This window comes from Leiobunum rupestre, chromosome 10, assembly GCF_980474605.1.
Source record: "Leiobunum rupestre chromosome 10, qqLeiRupe1.1.hap1, whole genome shotgun sequence".
Classification (NCBI taxonomy): domain Eukaryota; kingdom Metazoa; phylum Arthropoda; class Arachnida; order Opiliones; family Sclerosomatidae; genus Leiobunum; species Leiobunum rupestre.
In genome coordinates, this window is record NC_143393.1 from 18,386,570 (window position 1) to 18,405,824 (window position 19,255).

General features: G+C 39.4%; 2 protein-coding genes across 2 annotated transcripts; one reads left to right on the plus strand and one right to left on the minus strand.

Annotated features, from left to right (window-relative positions):
• Positions 1–4,936: 4,936 nt before the first annotated feature.
• Arp3 (Actin-related protein 3) lies at positions 4,937–7,199 on the plus strand. The gene is made up of 10 exons (XM_090160524.1): positions 4,937–5,031; positions 5,253–5,308; positions 5,409–5,533; positions 5,605–5,715; positions 5,792–5,887; positions 5,955–6,380; positions 6,438–6,530; positions 6,594–6,719; positions 6,794–6,877; positions 6,954–7,199. Exons 1-10 carry the CDS (start codon positions 4,988–4,990, stop codon positions 7,047–7,049), a joined length of 1,257 nt encoding a protein of 418 aa, XP_090016650.1. The 5' UTR covers positions 4,937–4,987; the 3' UTR covers positions 7,050–7,199.
• Positions 7,200–8,122: 923 nt separating this feature from the next.
• Positions 8,123–19,255, minus strand: LOC149924934 (uncharacterized). The gene is made up of 2 exons (XM_090161182.1): positions 19,229–19,255; positions 8,123–8,746 (listed from the first exon to the last, which is right to left on the minus strand). Exon 2 carries the CDS (start codon positions 8,731–8,733, stop codon positions 8,263–8,265), a length of 471 nt encoding a protein of 156 aa, XP_090017308.1. The 5' UTR covers positions 8,734–8,746; positions 19,229–19,255; the 3' UTR covers positions 8,123–8,262.

Genomic DNA, 19,255 nt, shown 5'->3' on the forward strand with positions numbered 1-19,255 from the left:
TACGATAAATACATTCGATAGCAAAATTTTACAATTTGATCTTTCGAAACCGTTTTAAAATGGTTCCAAAGTGTCTAGTGTGAACGCGGTTTAAATGAAAAGGTGCGGAGAAAAAGAAAAATAGAAACAGTTATCTAGTAGTGGTGACAAACTCGCACTTAGAGGTTCAAATCACGCAGAGCAGTATCGGTTAACTTGAATTTGACGGCACGGAACGAGAGAGAAGAAAGACCTAGAGCGCCCTAGGAGGATGTATACATCCTCACATCCTCCTAGGAGCGCCTGCTGCCGTCGGAAGGAGAAAATTCGGAAATTGTCTTCCCCTATTCGTAAAATGTGAAGGCTCGTCCAATGAAATGTGTACACAACACTGCGATAGCGGGTTTAAAGGCATGATGTCGAACTTTCTTATCGAAGCCGTGTATGTCCAGAAGTAATAAATAAGTGTGGCACTTACTTATCGAAGCCGTGTATGTCCAGAAGTAATAAATAGGTGTGGCACTTACTTATCAAAGTCGTGTATGTCCAGAAGTAATAAATAAGTGTGGCACTTATTTATCGAAGCCGTGTATGTCCAGAAGTAATAAATAAGTGTGGCACTTACTTATCGAAGTCGTGTATGTCCAGAAGTAATAAATAAGTGTGGCACTTATTTATCGAAGCCGTGTTTTGCCAGAAGTAATAAATAAGTGCGGCACTTATTTATCGAAGCCGTGTTTGGCCAGAAGTAATATTTCACTCAAATTTAAGGTTTATTACCAATATCGCCTTCTTGGCGAACTTGTTATTCTCGAAAAGAAGGTGTAAAGAAAGTAATCTGATAAAATCGTCGGCATATCCAGCATTTGTCTACTAAAATGGCCACAGACAGTAATTTTGGGAAACCATTTTCTACACCAACTCAAACTATTCGCCGCCACAGAATTGGCGTAAAATGATGTCATAAGTTACTCTTCTTAACCTACTCCGACATCCCAGAACAAGCTAAAAGTATCCGCTAAGGAATAAGGTGAAGTGAAAAGAAATGAACCAAAAGGGAGTTTATTTATTTATTTGGTGAGGTTATCTACAAAGCCGCAAAGGCTGACTTATGCGTAGACATACAAAACCAAATATAAATGATTAAAAAATAATATCGAGATCCAGACAAATAATTAAAAAAAACAAACATTAGGAAAGCAATGTACAAAAAAAATTATGAGATCATGAAAAGTACAGGTACTGGCAGATAATAGCGAAATTTATTATAATTTGATAATCTATGAATTAGATTGGGGTAACAATATTTTAGATGGCAAAGCATTCCAATCAGTAATGACATAATGAGAAAAATAATTTAGTCGGGTAGTAGAGGCGGCGCGCATTTTACACAATTTTAAAGAATGGCCGTGAGTACGGGAGTTGACTTGAGGGGTGAAAAACTCATTAACGATAAGATAAATTATTGTAAAAGAATTTGTGTAACAAACAAAGGTTATTGATTTTATGACGCAAGTCAACAGGCTTAGTACCAAGGGTTTTAAACGAGAAGGGGCAGGTAAATTTTGCAATTTAGTAACAAGTTTAGTTATGCGATTCTGTTACTTTTGTAGAGTAGCTAGATCCGTAGATAAATGTGGGGTCCAAATTGAAATGTCTTATCCTTCGGGAATGTTCATCACCAAGCGCTCCTCTATAAGCTCCAACGTTGCGGCCTCGAGGGAAACCTTCCCAGCTGGGTAGAAAGCTTCCTGACAGATCGTACCTCCCAAGTGTGAGTTTTCGGCACCTTTTACGGTTAAGCGAAGCGTCCCTCAGGGCAACTCGGTAAGTCGAATCCATATTCAGCATCATGCTCGATGGGATTCCCTTGCTATATCCCAGGGTGGTCGACCACGGTGAACACGCAGATGATATCGCTGCCTGGATATGCGATGGGGACCTTGAGCGTCTATATACGACCATGCAGGTCTTCCTGGACAACGGTTCGTCCTATAGCGTAAGATGGGGCCTAAACCTCCAGCCGCTAAAATTTAACTACATGTTTCTATCTAAGGTCAAACACATTCTGGACTCTCTTCAACTTCAGCTAAGACGCAATGTTCTGTCGAGGGTGACGTCATACAGATATATAGGGGTCACGATAGATGACAGTCTCTCATGGGTGGCCCACATCGACGGGCTGATCTCGACTTCTCTGAAGCGTTTCAATCCTTTGAGGGTGGTTTCTGCGACTGGCTGGGGGTGGACAGAGCAGTCGTTAGACTGTTTTACACCCATCTCATCCACTCCAGGATGGATTTTACCAGTTCTTCTATGCGTCGGCCACCTCCACTTTGCTTGCTAATCTCGACAAGGTTCAAAATGCGGCTCTCAGAGTCATCCTTGGGGTCCCGCCCCAAACGGCCATTAGTCTCATGGAGGCGGAAGCACTTCAGACACGATTTGTTTTACCTCCTCAACCTCGCTCCGTTCAGCGAGGCGGACACTCCTGCTTACTACACCTCCTTTTTGAGGGAAGGATTGTATCCTCTCGAGACTTTGGAACATTGCTTCCCGGTTGGACGTTAACCGTTCCTCCTCAGGGCTTGGCGTTTGGCACAGGCCCACTCCCTGAGCTGGCTCTTCAATACCTCCCGTTGTCATTTATCTTTCAAGGGTTTGCCGTCCTGGGAACCACCCACCGCGACGATTCTCTCAACTTGACTCACTACCGCTAAGGAGGACAACAGTTCGGATGAGAGACCTGGGTGTGTGGCTAGACTCATCCCTCAATTTCGGCAACCACACCTCCAAGGTCGTTAAGAAAATTAACTCACTGACTGAACTCACCAGAAGAAACTCTTACTTTCATTATCCACGTCACTGGTTCTCCCTCATATCAACTTCGCGTCGGAAGTGTGGAGCCCCCTCTTTATGGGGGACCAAGATCGTTTAGTAAAGGCACACAACCGCTTCACGAAACTCACCAGGGGCCTGGTGAAACTTTCTCCTGACGAAAGAAATAGAAAACTTAATGTCGACTCTCCTGTGACCCACCACGCATTAAAGACATCACTCAAATTCGGAACATCTGGGCAGGGAAATCCACGTTGGACCCTAAGGACTTCTTCACGTTTGACCAGGGGCCATAACGCCAAGATCCGTGAGGTGAGAAACTTTAATAACAAGTGGCAAAAGTTCATTAATGTCCTTTTAGAAGTAAAATGAGTTTGAAGACAAAGCCATTTTAATTTTATTGACACGGTTCCAAATAAAATAAAAACATTTTGTCGTTACCATAGAAATCTCATAGCTAACTAGAATGCCGTGGCAGACGAATCCAGATCTCAGCCAATCAGAGCTCAAAGAGCGGTTCTGCCAAGAATTTAATGTCACCCGAGAGAATGACGTCACCTATCTCCCGCTATAGTAACGGAACCAAGGAGGATTATTATCCTCCTTGGCGGAACCACTCTACGGCCTCTCATTGGCTGAAGGTTCAAGGCGAACTGGCGTCAAGCTCGGCCGTAGGCGGCAGCATTCTAGTTACCTATGAGATTTCTATGTGCAGATATAACAAGAGTTAGCTCGGGGGTAAATTTTAAACGCGGTTACATGAAGAGCGGCGGACGCGTTTTAAGTCAACGAAGGCGCAAAATTGTAAGACGGGTTTCGGAGCCGTTTCGGGTACAACGTTAAAACCGCGAATACGACACAACGATTGCTCGTATGTAAAATGTTCATAGAACATTTTTTGTAGGAAATAGCCGGGCCCTAATGTTCGTTATTGAATTTATAGCCGTACATGCAATACTAACGTAGATTAGATAAACCATTACTGTGCACTGGTTTCCCTAATAACCATTGCGCGTAAAACAACTATTTCTAACAGTAACCTGTGAAAAGATGTTTTCTTTTGTGTATTTACTCTTACACGATTTAATAACGGAATTTTGAGCCATTCTTGAACTTTAATTAAACATATTAAGTCGCTTTAAAGACGTCAAAAAAACCGCGTTAGCGGCGAGCTAAAGTCGGCCATTTAATCTTAGGCGAAATAGAGTGTTAGTTCACCAGTGCGGCGCCGATGGCGTAACTTTTGTTGCCAGCCAAACGAAAAGCATAGGCCAAAGGCAGGGTTCTTTAAAAGTTCTAATCGGACCACGCGACAAAATTTCAAAAATCGTTCTAGTTTGTTATCCGATTTCTATGGTTTCAACCCCTAACAACACCATAGGCCTGTGGATCCATGGTGGATCTCATAGATATAAGAAATGTATATAAAGGTCTAGATAAATTTCGGGGCGTCTAAGCCTAACATAAAATACGGAATTGACACCTAGAAGACAGAGGAAGGCACGTGACCAAGAGCGCGACTCCGCGAGCTCTCTTAGCATTTTAGTACTAAGTGCTTGACCTTTCCGCAGGCCGTAGTCTTTAGACACCATCTGTTGGTGACTTTTAGTATAGTTTGTAGGCCGGAGACAATGGCTCTTGCGACGATAGCACGAGCTTTCTTGCCGATAGATAGCGCCTTATAAGGATAGCCTGCAGAAATTACGCGTTTCTGCTAGCTGTCACCTCCGTATTCACTCCCTTTGAAATATTTTATCTAGACCTTTATATACATTTCCTATATTCTATGGGTGGATCTACCCATAGAAATAGAAAAGAAATAGAGGGAAGATTACCGCGTTAAAGCACCCCTGTTTTTGATCGGGAAAATTAATCCCCCCCCCCCATGCATGTATGAAAGCGGAGATGGGCAGAAATTGCAACGCCATCTATCCTTTCTTTGTTTACATCAAATGACAGTTGATTTTCCAAAAGGCATAATGTATTTCATTTCACCGCGCGTCGATGGCGCCACGTAATCTTCCCGTCTCATGGCTTCCTACTTTGGCGCGGTCAACTTCGCCAGATTCAATAGTGCCTCTATTTCTTTTCTATCTCTATGGATCTACCTCATAGTTTACGTTATTCCATATTGTTCCGGCAACACTGTTTTATTTTTTGGAAAAGCATCATGGCCGGTCGCTTACCGGCGATTGTTATTGACAACGGTACTGGGTAAGATATTTTATTAATTTTAAACATTAAACCTGTTTTTGTAATTCTAATTTCGTATTTGTATAATTTGAAACGAATACTGATTAAATACAATCAAACATGCTATTGACTTGGCAACTGCCAAATCTTAGGCCTTGGCCCTTAGGAGGCGGAAACGCTATGGGCGAGGCAACTTTTTCTGTATTTTATTTAACCATTTTCAATGATTAATATTTTCCCAGGTACACAAAGCTTGGCTTTGCTGGAAACCGTGAACCTCAATTTATCATTCCATCAGGTATTGTGCCTTGGTGTTTATGTTTAGAAAATAAAGGATTGTTTTTAATTTCCACCTAATGAGTTTATTTTTGGTTTCAATGGGACATTTACATTTTTAGCAATAGCAATAAGAGAATCTGCTAAAGTAGGTGATCAAGCAACCAGGAGATTAGCTCGAGGTATTGAAGATTTGGATTTTTTCATAGGAGATGAAGCGCAAGATGCATCTGGCTATGCAGTTAAAGTAATCATTTCAAACTTTAATTTTAAACTTTCAAGTCAATTGCAATGTTGTAAATATTATTTTAATTTCAGTACCCTATACGTCATGGAATTGTGGAGGACTGGGATTTAATGGAAAGGTTTTGGGAACAATGTATATTCAAATATTTGCGAGCAGAACCTGAAGATCATTACTTTTTATTAGTAAGCTATCTTTAAACCACTTTGTCCATTTAAATAATTAACTAATCTATTTAATAATTTATGTTACACTTTACAGACTGAACCTCCTTTAAACACTCCAGAGAATAGAGAATACTTAGCGGAAATCATGTTTGAATCGTTTAATGTTCCTGGCTTATATATAGCTGTTCAGGTGCGTTGGTTCCAACAAAGATATATTTTAACCAACATCCTTCACTTAGAACTTAATTTTACTTCAGGCAGTTTTAGCCTTAGCCGCATCGTGGACTTCACGGCAGTTGGGTGAAAGAACATTAACAGGATTGGTCATTGATTCTGGTGATGGAGTCACTCACTGTATTCCTGTAGCAGAAGGCTATGTTATTGGAAGCTGCATTAAGCACATTCCCATTGCTGGTCGAAACGTGACATATTTCATTCAAAGTCTTCTTAGAGAGAGGGAGGTTGGAATCCCTCCGGAACAGTCGCTGGAAACCGCCAAGGCAATAAAGGAACGTTATAGCTATATTTGTCCTGATATAGCTAAAGAGTTTGCCAAGTACGATCAAGACCCGGAGAAATGGATCAAACGATACGAAGGGGTCAATTCCATAACGAGGCAACCATTTGGAGTTGATGTTGGGTACGAAAGATTTCTCGGGCCTGAAATATTTTTCCACCCCGAAGTATGTATACATTCATTAACATTTATTTTTCATGGACTAATTTTGTTTGTTATAAAGTTTGCAAATCCAGATTTCACAACGCCAATATCGGAAATAGTTGATACGTGTATTCAAAATTGTCCCATTGATGTTAGACGACCACTTTATAAAGTACATTCATTGTAGAATTTATACATAGCTCTATATTAATCGTATTTACTATATTTAAAATAGAATATAGTTCTTTCTGGTGGCTCTACAATGTTTAGAGACTTTGGAAGGCGTTTGCAAAGAGATTTGAAGAAAGTCGTCGATGCTCGTTTAAAATTAAGTGAAACTTTAAGTGGCGGAAGAATAAAGGTAATATTTTATTTAATATTTAATCCATTTTGTTTTTGGGTCCAGGGTTTAAGGTTGTTTTAATTCACCCATAGCCAAAACCTATTGAGGTTCAAGTTATATCGCATCACATGCAAAGATACGCTGTTTGGTTTGGTGGCAGTACTTTGGCTTCAACGGTAATGATAATCGTTTTTTTAATGTAAAATTTAAATCCATATTATCTTATTTGTGTTTTGTATTTTAATTTATCAGCCTGAGTTTTATCAAGTTTGTCACACGAAACAAGCTTATGAAGAGTACGGACCAAGTATTTGTAGGCACAACCCAGTTTTTGGAACAATGATGTGAATGTGCCTAAAATCTTTAAGATTGTGTAGATCATTTTTTTTTCTTCCTTCTTCCAAGCTAAGTTAATTTTAAGGTAATTATTGACTGATGGAAGGATAAATTGAACTGTAACATAAACAAAAATAAATTTATAACGACTCTTTAACCAATAAAAAATCTTGTTTACTTTCTTTAATAGAATGATTAAAGAGTTATTTGCCCCTTTCTCAAAAAATCATTTTTAAGCCGTTAGTCAAGATAATTTTTTTAAACTAAATTCCGCGATTTTGACCGCTAAATGGTGATAGCGTTAATAGACGCTTCAATAAATTATGCTCCCAGGAAATCGCCAATATTTCCAGTATAGAAGCTCCATGCTGCTACACACTGTTTTTTCCACAAGCACTATATAAAAAATTACTTGCGGGTCCTGGCTTTCGGAAATATTATTTCTTGGCGGTTTCCTTGGAGGATGATAGCCAAGAAGTAATATTACCGAGAGCCAGGACCCGCATGGTGTTGTTTGTATAGTGCATGTGGAAATAATGAAAACTTTCCACCAGTCCTGTAAACACAACATCGTGTTTTTGCCAAGCTTTAATTTGTCAAAAAAGCTACCTGGTTAAAAGGGAACGCCATGGGGAACGCTTGTTGCTGCCGTAAAGGTGAAAACTTTTCATTATTTTAACAAGCACTATATAAACAGGGGCTTGCAGGTCCTGGCTCTCGGAAATATTACTTCTTGGGAATTTCCTTGGACGATGATTTATTGAAGCGTCTATTAACGGCAATTTTATAATATTTTTGCGTCGTTTGCCAGCCCGCTAATTATTTTTGTGGTCAGCAGCGTTGCCAGGCGTACGATAATTTAATTCTGAAATCAATAATTTTTTGGCTCAGGTACGATAATTTGAGTTTCAGGAACGCATGTGTGTCAGATATCGAAGCCTCATTTTACGCTTGTTAGTAAGAAAACTCCTAAAAGACTTTAGATGACTTTTATTCTTAAGAAATGTATACAATATAAACTCTTATTGAAACCAGATACTGGTTAATATAATATTAACACTTATATAGACAAATTTCGTGGAAAATCGTATGGTTTGGGTTTGTAAATATTGAGCTTTGATCGCGATATAACCTTGAATGTGTTTTAAAGCTTTAATAGATAATGCTAACCAGATACCGGTTATAAATCTGTTAAGAGACAGAACATTTCGGTAAAGAAATTGAGTTAAATGCGAGAAAATGTGATGTTCCCGTTTTGACTAGGTATTTGGAAATCACCCACGACTTCCAGGAGTTGCTCCGTTGACCTTTGATGGGGGGTGTTTTCAGCGACCGCTAATGCATTGTTGAAAATCGTCGCCAAAGCAGCCAACAAAGGGTAAGATATCAATTGTTCATTAAAATTTTCGTCCGTGGACTCTCTATTACGATCGTTAAGCCTCGTCATTGTCAAAATTTGTCCCGGTTCGATCGCGTTACTATACGCTGTCCTCGGTCTATTAGCATTTGAACAATATTCGACAGAATCGCTTCTTTCCGTGTATCGGCTGTGGTTGCAGTTGTTATCAGTTACTTGTGACGTGATTTCCGCGTTTCTTTTTGTTTCGCCGCAGCAACAAGCGCAAATTACCATGAAAATCAATGCAAACAGAAAAGCACCGAAGATGCAACTCATAAAAATTAGCTGATTATCCATGTTACCCACCAAGCTAAAATAGAATGGTTAATACCAGAAATTATATAATAACAGAAATACATAATATATCTTAAAAGAGAAGTATCCATCTTGACCACAAAATGAAACGGTATACCTTTTGAATTAGCAAATGCGTACACAGCATCACGGTTCAAATTTACCGCCTTTCTATTTTTATTTTTTATTGCAAGAAAGCTGCTTAAAAAAGGAGTATTACTCCTTTTTGGCCAGATAATGGGGCATAAAAGGGGATGGGACGTGAGCATGCGCCAAACACATTCTTGTTTCTTTTAGACGCCATATTTGAAATCGCGCCAGCTATTTTATATGGGAAAAATTCAGGGGTAACTTCGAAACACAAATTAATAAATTAAATATGGTTTGGTGCAGCATCTTTGGTTGTAAAAGTATTTATGGAGCTCAGGGAATTACATTTAATCGCTTTCCAAAGAAGAGAACTCGCCTTTGGGCAAGAATAAAACACAAAAAATTGGAGCCCAACGCCGAGTTTGCGGGTTTGTAGCAGACATTTTCAGTCAGGGTTCCCTCTTCGGGAGCCTAAGGATACTGACTGGATTCCAACGCTAAATTTACCATCTAGTATAATAATACCAAAAGTAAATAGGGTAGAAAGTCTATCACTGCCTTCAGATTTTACCTTCCACCATGCTTGACACCCTTTTTAAAGAGCTAGTGATCACGTGATATTTCTAACCAATAAGGATAGCACATTACGCGCGAAGTAGTGCATTTGTGGTATTCCGGTCCGCGCTCAAGATGAAAATTTTGAATTTTATTCCCTGGCAACCATGTCACCGCCTCGCGATTTCAAATAGTCTCTCTGTCAAATGCTGACCATTATTTCCTTTGATAACGGTTGATTTTAATTAATAATTACTATATCAATTGTAAAATTATTATTTCAGTTAAACTTGCAAATTGTTAGGCCTTAACATCGTAGATATACCAATTAGTCCCGATCTCTGCTCTTAGATGGCGCCACACTCTCCACGATTTAAGTGAGCGTTATTCTAGTTACGGTTTATTTATTTTCAAAAGTCGTGTTATTATTTTTAGAATGTCGCATTTTAGTTTCTATCATATATCTACTTTATTTAGGAACTACATTAACCAAATTATCAAGAGCAAAACTGTAATATTCGCGTATTTTATAGAGAACTATTTTTCATCGTGGCGGAGTACAACCAATACCTTTGTGTCCCTGTAAAGAGGCGAGGGGGAAGTCATTTCCGAAGCCCAAAAATTTTACCCCTCAAATAAGACGTCGTGCGGTTGGACCCAAGTGCCAGACTTTCTCCCCCTATTTACTTTTGATAATACTCCAATCAAAACGTGAATTAGTGGGGGGAAAAGGCACCTAGATAAGAATAAATAAATATGAAATTGGTTAGTTACGATATATTAAATGAAATTGGTTCCTAAACTTAAGCCTTTTTAGTAACCTAAATTTCTAGAGATTATTCGATTATGCCTTCTTTCTAGGAAGAGTATAAAGTTTTTACGAATGAATTGGTTCCCCAGCAAAGACTTGAACACCACTGCCTAGCAAAAGTTGAGGCTTGTTCTTTTTGGATTCCTTTGATATTGTAGTTGGAGCTTTTCTTTTACAAGAGCATTCCTCCAATAACCATTGCACATATCAAATTCTTAAAAAAATTGTAGAGCTTCCTCAAATTTTAACAAAATAGTTTAATGTGCTTTCCAACTTCTGTAGAAATAGAAGCCCGAACAACATCCACGTTTTCGTCAAGGCCTAGATTTTCATCATGATCCAAGTCCGGTAAACCGTACCTGTTACCACTTAGTCACTTACATGTAATATTGTCTCGTTTTCGCTCTTTTTTCTTTAATTCAGCAATATAATAACTTTTTTCCATTTAAATTTAATTCCTAAACTTGTGTATAACACTTTCAAGGTTTTATTATAAGTTTCATGTGTGCGGGCTCTGTTGAATTATTTAAAAGAAAACTTAAAACTTTCATGACTGACAATATCCCCTCGAACTATTGACTATTAATGTTAACCGAATGGTCCCCGTGGGCTGTATGGCTTTTCGCCCTAGCCCTTCCCGAACTCTAGAGAGAAAAAAACATTCGTTATCCATGATAGTTAACATACGGAGAGAGATGGCGTCGTCTGCTTCTAAGAAACATTGGGCCATAAGCGCATGCGCGAAATAAAAAGCAAAAAGGTTTGAGCATCGGTATAGCTAGGAAGATGAAGACTAGGTCCACTTTCATACTCCTAGGGTACAGAATGATATGGACAGGTACAAAATGCAAAATAAAATAAAAAGCAAGGAGTAATAGGCGAAACTATAAAGTAAATTTGGTCTTAACCAACTTGTTAAAATGGGAAAACTAAATCACGTGACTAACCTATCACAGCCAACTTCGATTCGGTAACTCGTGTTCATAGTTGGCCGTGCGACGGTAAAGAAAAAATCATTCCTTCCAGATACTGCAGAAAGCTAATTAACTTGCACCTTTCTATTACAAGATGTTATAAATAATAATAATAATTAGATAATTTACACGAATCGATCAAAATTTAAACAGCCAGTAGCCAAAGAAAATGAATAATAATTCGTATTTCTTAGGATAGATGGGGCTGCAGTTTTCCACAAAGTCACGTGACTACCATCTTTTCCGCCCCCCTGGACTTTATAGTTTAACCTATTACATATTAATACTTAAAAACAAGAGCAAACATTTTAAATGAGAAAATAAAAATTAAGTGTTTGCCACGTAAATAACTGGAAGGTTTGTTCCGAAATGCATAATAATCAGTGATAATTAGCGAGTTTAAACAGATGGCTGGGTTACAATGCGTTCTAGGGTGGGGGCAAGCCCTTCATGCCACGCGCCGCCATTAGCTCCCGACATCTATATTATAACAAAGATAATTTAATCTCGTACCCTAGATTCGAAATCACTCTCTCGTGCGTTGCCGATAGCGTTTACCCACTTCCCGCCGGAACTCAGAAAAAATTCGCTCCATGGTTTGCGCCTTACCGCAACCACGATCACGCGCTATATAGCGCGGCAGCGCGTGATCGAAGTTGGCCGTGCCACAACCGATGGAGCCCGATTTTTCTGAGGTCACGTGCCGGAAAAGGGTAAACGCTTCGTAACAAAACCGTCAATGTGAAAGCTCTCAGTATTCGAATCTAGGGTACGAGTTTAAATTATCTTTGATTATAAGGAGCGCTTGGTACGTCGGTCGTACGTTCGAGCTTTCAGGAATGTTTGCGTAGTCTGTCAGGAAGCCAAAGGCGGGGCGGCGAAGAGAAAGCCAGCGCGGGACGGAGAGAGAAGCTGCTGCCTTTCGCTTTGTTAGTAGCTCAACTATAGCCTTTTTATGCTTTTGCTTAGTCAGTAAGGGTACCAAAGGCGGGGCGGCTTTGTTACAGGTGGTGGTTCGACCAGCCTATCGGCAGAGATAGCGAGGTGCCAGCGACGTCTCCCCCCCCCCACCTCCCACGCTTCCACGGAACAGAGGGAAACCGTGACTGCCTTTCGCTTCATTACTGATGTGGTTCGACCATAAACAGCGCGGGCCAGAGGGGAATCGGGGCTCAGCCTCAGGGACGAGCGTATTTGTTTCTGTTCGTCATGAGGGGGGAGAAAATCTGCATAGGATACAGGGGGTTTGGGACGAGAGATAAAGGCGAGTTTTTAAGCTATTTTTACGAGGGAAAAAGCGTACCCCGGTAATTCTGGCATGGGGAAAAGGGGGAGGAGTGCCTTACTGTGGTAGTTCAACTATGGGGAAAAGGGTACCTTGGAAACTCTCGCATGGGAAAGAGGGGTAGGGGGGCTTACTGGGAGGGGGGGGGGGAGTACCTCGAAACACACAACTAACTGAGGGCCCGCCCGTAGGGTGGGCTTCTCGGCTAGTTAACTATAACCGTTAAGCTCTATAAGTTTTTATGGAAAAATATAGAAAGAAAATCCCTTTAACCAGTGGGGAGATAACTTGCAAATTCAAGGTGTGGTTCAGATTTTTCACCCAAAGCCACAAGCTGGGATTGAATCCGGCTCCCCTTGCTGCCAATCACTCTGCCACCTCACTAATGTTACTAGATGCGATGGTAGCGGATTCCAGTCACTGATAACGTCATAGGCAAAACAGTTGAGATTGTGGGAAGTATGAACAGGCGGTTTATTTAATTTAAGGGGATGGCCACGGGTTTGGAAAGAGTTAACAGGAAAAAATAGCAATATTGAGAGGTTATTAAAGGGAATAGAACCTCCAACGCGTTCTTTATGGAAGACCCCATCAATTTCCTTTATTCTCTTCACAATCATCGATTATCAGCGCCGCAGGTGTGAAAAGCCATGGAGGCAGCGGACAATAGACGGTAAAATAAATTCCAACGGCTTCCCAGCCTCGGAAGGGTTTTTGAATTTGGGGGTAGGAAAAAAGGGGAAACGTTTCGTGACAGCATGGCTGCCAGCCTCCCCACTTCGCGACTTTAATTGTCACTGAAGTCATTTCAATCGTTTTTCTCGTCTATTACGATTGATCTCAATTAATAATTTGTATTTTAATTTAAAGAATTCAAGTTATAGGGAAATTTACAGTTAAACAACAATTTGGTCTAGTTTTTATTCCCGAAATATAATGGTCAGTTTACTTAGATGGCGCCACGTGCTCTACGAAGAATCATGATTTCGATAATTGTTACTCGGCGACAGTTAAAAATTGGTCTCTGCGCATGCTCCAATACCAACCAATCCGGTGTTCCCTCCCTGGCTAGTGTCCAGTTTTTAAGTGGCAATGACGGTTTAAAATTCCACCACCATTTATTTTACCGTCTATATTGGAACCCTCGGTGGGCGACAGAAATACCAGAGGTTATATTCCCTTTAAGGCGATTCCGAGTGTGAACCGGGTCGATGTGAAGCTTTGCAGACGAGTAGCGTCTGGGAGTTTTGATAGTTCTCATGGAAGTTTGGAAAAGGAATTCTAAGCTTTCTGAACGGCTAGAATATCAATTTGAAGATGAGGTTTCCAAACCCGAAAACAGAAATCTATTATCTATATGCGGGAGAATAAGGGAATTATATTTCGACAATACCAATGGTGGAACGAATTTTCTTAGTGACTTTATGAACATGCCTGGAAAACCTTAACCCCAAATCGACCTTGACGCCCAAATCCCGCTCAGAGAGAGTGATTTTAATAGTAGGACCAGATATAGTATAATCAAAGTTTGAGGTATTTTTGGCTAAATGTGAAACATAATATTGGTCAGCATTGAAAGTGAGACCCAATTATGTTGACCACGCGACACCACCATTGACTTCCGACTAGCTTTTGACAGTACCGAAAGTATAGATCGATACATTTTGGTATGATTAGCAGATGGGGTTAACGTACAGATTCTTGGAGGAAATTTATAACGACATTAAACAATAACGGACCAAGGACTTAACCCTAGGGTACACCGCCTTGCGCATTAGACCACGCATATTGTTTACGGTCAACCATGCTAGCGCTTCTACTGATGCCAGCATCACGAGGGTCATTAAAGACCTTAGCAAAGTCGAGAAAAATGATATCAAAGCTAAGGCCCTCATCAAGCCCCAAGAACCAATGATTTGTGGCTGACATAACGTTGTTTAGGCAAGAACGTTTCGCCAAGAACGTTTCGCCAAAAACCGTGCTGAGCCCTTGTGAATAAATTAGTGGAATACAGGTAGCAATTAAACTGATCATGTACAAGATATTCCGATAATTTGGGTACTTGATTGGAAATACTGATGGCATTTTCAAAAAATTTAAATTTTGGAAAATAATTAAGTTGGGTAAAATCATATGTAACATAATCACTCATATAAGTATGCCATAAAAGTATTTTCGTTAATGAAACCTTGTTCACGGGATATGACGTAAATTACATCACTTACAACTCCGTGACGAAATACGCGTCATCAACTTTACTTATGGGAAACGGAAGTTAGTGAGAATTCCTCGCGCGTTTCTGGCTTTGGCCATGTCAAGTTTAGCTCGTGCCTCGCGATCACGTGATTTTATTTCCATGGTAACCTTTTCAATAGCGCAAGAATTATAAGCATTTTTGCTTTTTTGGGTCCGCTCAATGTATGTTCCGCGTGAAACAAGGTCTCATTGAATTTTTTTCAATGGAAATATTATACAGAGGCATACTTATGAGTAATTATGTTACATATGGTAAAATCGATAAAAATGGGTAAAATCAATAAAATTGGGTAAAATCATGAGGGTTTACAATCCGTGATTTTGCCATGCTATTTTACGTAGATGAAGTTAAAACTTGAGCTGTTAAAAACATTTTTGGTTGCCATGGCAAAACGAATGGCCATTGAAACTTTTCCCTTTAGGAGCTTTCAAGGTACATGAAGGTCTACTTAACCCCCGAGTTTTAAACAAATCGGGGAGAAACACCTCGGGATGTCTCCTTGTTAGTAAAAGTTGGCAATGGGTGGAGGCGGGAAAATTGACATTGGCGTAACAGCGGAGAAAAAATAGTCGTTAAAGACGTTAGCTGCCTCTAAGGTACCATACGTAAAAGAAGCATCAGTCTTTTGTATTTCAGTCAGTTTATATCTAGTTGTCCTAAATTTAAAAATATGGGAGTTAAGATTATTCTCATATTTACGTCTCAAGATACGAATATGATTCGTGTGGCCATTACGAGCCTTTCGGTAATTTTTTTCAAAGAAAATATATTTTAATATTGGTGCATAAGACAACCTGGTATTTTTTTTTAAATAAAAACTTTATTATTGGTGCCTGTGACAAATATGAGATATGTTCCCGCGTTACGTTCGATAATAGAGGGAGCAGCCAACCTTTTTTTCGACTGTGCAAGAAGATGCCATTCTTGGGATTGGGCAACTCGACTGATGGTCGAGCGGTGAGAGAAAGTGGTTGGGCGAGGTCAAGAGGGGGTGAGTTAAGTGGTACAAAATATGAAATACCACCACGTAACCGCAAAGAATGAGTTCCAAGAGTCGTCAATGGATAGACTATTAAAAATCAAGGCCCACTAAATTTTGGACAGGAACCATTAAATAAAACTTAACAGCTTGAAAGAAATTGGGCTTGGGCTGGAATATTTTGGAATCACAACTTAATTTAACATCAAAACTTATAACTGCATGGTCACTTTTACCAATGGTAATAAATTAACATTAACCTTAGAAATTAAATCAGAGTCAAGAGACAACGACTAAGTCGACAATATTATCACAGAAGCAGGTGGTTATTCTTCGTACTCTACTCCGAAATCCCAGAACAAGTGAAAAGTATCCACCTATTAGAAGCGATTGTTGTAAATGGAAGACAACGTGTGCTTGGTTTAAATTGTAGTCTGCTGCTTCAAATTAGGTTGGCTAATGCAACAAAATAACTTATTAATAATTACTCGTCAGAGCATTTAGGTTATTCTCGACCAAAACAAGTCTAGGTGGCGAAACGGCGCCAGGGGCTGCGTTAGGGGTATGCGAGACAGGCTATGCTATTCTCCTTGCTATAGCCTACGTTTCTTTTTATTTAGGGGCCCGCAAATTGACTTCAGTGGACCTCCTCAAGTCAATTTATACATAAAAATGTGCAAAACTTAATTTTCTAGTCAATTTGAATATATACGAGCGTACTCTTCCTTAAATAATAATGCTTTAAAAATGAAATAAAATTTATAGAATTGGGCAAGGATTGCGTCAGTTGGGAAGGAACTAAAATCGGCTTAAATTTACTTTAGGGGAATAGGTAATATGTAACTTATCCTAACCTAACTTATTGGTATTCGTCGCGTGTTCCACTACACTCATTCCCATTAGGTAAACCTTAGCTCTAAAATCTATCCCCATCATGATTCATGAAATTAAAGCAAGAATTAGTCTGGAATTTTAATTTCATATGAAAAACTTACAGCAGCAAGTTTAAAAATTTGTTGTCGTTTAAAAAAAATTAGTTGGTCCAGGATTTCTAACAAGTTAACAGCGGTTACAAACATTTTAATGTTAAGTTCCTTTTAAATAAAATTCGTCTGCAAAGACTGATTTTAAAGCGTTATCTACATGGCTAAAAATAGCAAACAGCTATTATGACGTTTTTTAATCTATTTAGACCCCAAAAATAAGAAAAATATACACTAGCGGTTATTTACAATATATCGAATAGACGCTTTAATAAATCATCCTCCAAGGAAATCACCAAGAAGTAATATTTCAGAGAGCCAGGACCCGCAAGGTATTGTTTATATAGTGCTTGTTGAAAAAATGGAAAATTTTCACCTGTAAACCGAAAGTCGTGTTTTTGCCAAGCCTTTATATGTCAAAAAATCTACTTGGTTAAGGGAACGCTTGTTGCTGCCGTAAAGGTGAAAACTTTCCATTATTTTAACAAGCACTGTATAAACAGTGATTTGCAGGTCCTTGCTCTCGGAAATATGATTTCTTGGCGATTTCCTTGGACGATGATTTATTGAAGCGTCTATTAAAATCTTCTGGCACCGCCCCTGAACGGCGCTAGCTTCTCCGAGGTTACCCCTATTATCTAGCATCTGCCACAGACAAATTAAAAATTAACAACAACGTTTTTTCTTAAAGGGAATATAACCTCAGGTATTTTGTGTGGAACACCAACGTTTGCAGCTCTGGCCTCTCTTGCTTTAAAAATATTTGGCGCAACTGTACAAGGAAATTTGAAAAATTGAAGAGGTCTTCCATAAAGATTGCTTTGCAGGTTATATTGCCTTTAATTTTGACATTTTACATTGTCAGGCGCGATAATACACACGATAAATTTTAGGCCGTAAAGCGGCGAGTGCTTCCGCGGTTTAATCTCACATTTCTATGGCGTAGGACGATACTTCTCTCCTGAGCTATATATCATAGAGATTTTATTTCGCGCCAAAACGTGGACGCAGACATTATAAACAAACCACGACGGGCAACACTGTATCACGGTACTTCCTTAATAGGAAGTATATTTAATTAGCACCTAGTTACGGCAAAAAAGGTCTGAAATCACAATCTTCAATCATTACTAGTACTCGCAATAGTGACCAGTATTCCAGTAATGGCGGTGCCCACGTTATGGAGCTAAATAAATTCTATACCGCTGTTTATAACAAGAAACTCTAGGCCTATTCAAACCAGCTAACATTTTTACCCAACTTTGTTTTAGCGTTTTCCATTTGACTGCTCTCGAGCGCTCTGATCAACATTTTATGTTCCATTTGCGTGCTCGGATCTACTCCTATCAAGTTTCGCTCCGAGATCGGTCCAAAACCGATCTGCCGATTTCGACGGATCGAGATCGAAGCAAATTTTTGCGTGTTCCTTTTAGATTTTTTTGCCAAAATGGTATACCAAGACGCGAAAATTCAAATTACTAGCAGACGAAAAACAACAAAGCGCGGGAATATGTTCATGGAATTTGCCATTTGCGGTTGGGGCGAGATCTATGACGTAAGAGACAGATTCGGAGTGAATCTCGAGCAATCAAATGGAAATCGATAGTAATGAGCACAATTTTCGACGAAAGTTGTTTCGCGAGACACTTTGCGTTTTCATTCTCGAAATGTTGTCGAAATTTCCCGCTTTAAACGGCAATTTTTTTTAACCATTTCAATATACATAGAGCCAAGTAGCGGTCAACTCGAGAAGCTTAGCCAAAAAACCGACGTTAAATGCAGCAGTTTGAACTTCTCACTTTGATCGCTACATGGCTCTGCCAGGTTCACACTTACCTAAAACGAAGCGATTTTAGGGGTAACTAGTTTTCAAAACCAACGTGAGAAATCGCTTCGTGTTGGTTCGGGAAGCAACTCGTCCAAGTCGGTTCACTTAGAATCGCTTTCAACACGACAAGGCGGGGAACCAAAATTGCTCGTATTTTCGAAAATAATGGGAATAAAATTCTAAATAATGTCAAATAATATTACTGTATGTATAGTAAACACGATTAACTAATTTTTTTCGGATACATTTAAGTATTTTCAAAATTCTGATCATAATTTAAAATTACGTTAAGCCTTGGCTTTAAGCTAGCCGGGGTGAAGCGATTTCGCACGTGTGAACCACAAAACTATAATTCAAACGGACCTAAACTGGGTTTTAAGGTCTAGTGTGACCGTGGCTTTATGTAAACTGAAAGGGCTAAGCACTCGTAATTATTTAAACAAATACTTCTTCTACTACAAAATATGTAAATTTTTTCTAATAAAGGTATTTGACATTAACATAATCATTTATTTGCATACCAAAATTATGGGATTGAAATATTTGAAGCTAAGCCTCGGTTAGAAAAACCGGCCGTTCTTCAAAACCTGGCCAACATGTGGTGAAACATTTTCGGCATTCTCAAGAAGCAATTCGGTTAGTCGGTTTGTGACTCACGTTGATAAAAAAAAATGTTGACTGGTGTAAGTAGGCTTTTAGTCAGTTTTATTGCGAGAAGAAAATTAACTTAACTTACCTTCGGCGCGTGTTTTCGCGTATTCCA

Bases quoted from the DNA above. Each gene is read 5' to 3' on its own strand.
- LOC149924934 (XM_090161182.1), bottom strand. From the start codon at position 8,733: ATGGATAATCAGCTAATTTTTATGAGTTGCATCTTCGGTGCTTTTCTG.
- Arp3 (XM_090160524.1), top strand. From the start codon at position 4,988: ATGGCCGGTCGCTTACCGGCGATTGTTATTGACAACGGTACTGG. The intron at 5,888-5,954 runs GTGCGTTGGTTC...ATTTTACTTCAG, and splicing joins GCTTATATATAGCTGTTCAG to GCAGTTTTAGCCTTAGCCGC. The intron at 6,381-6,437 runs GTATGTATACAT...TTTGTTATAAAG, and splicing joins AAATATTTTTCCACCCCGAA to TTTGCAAATCCAGATTTCAC.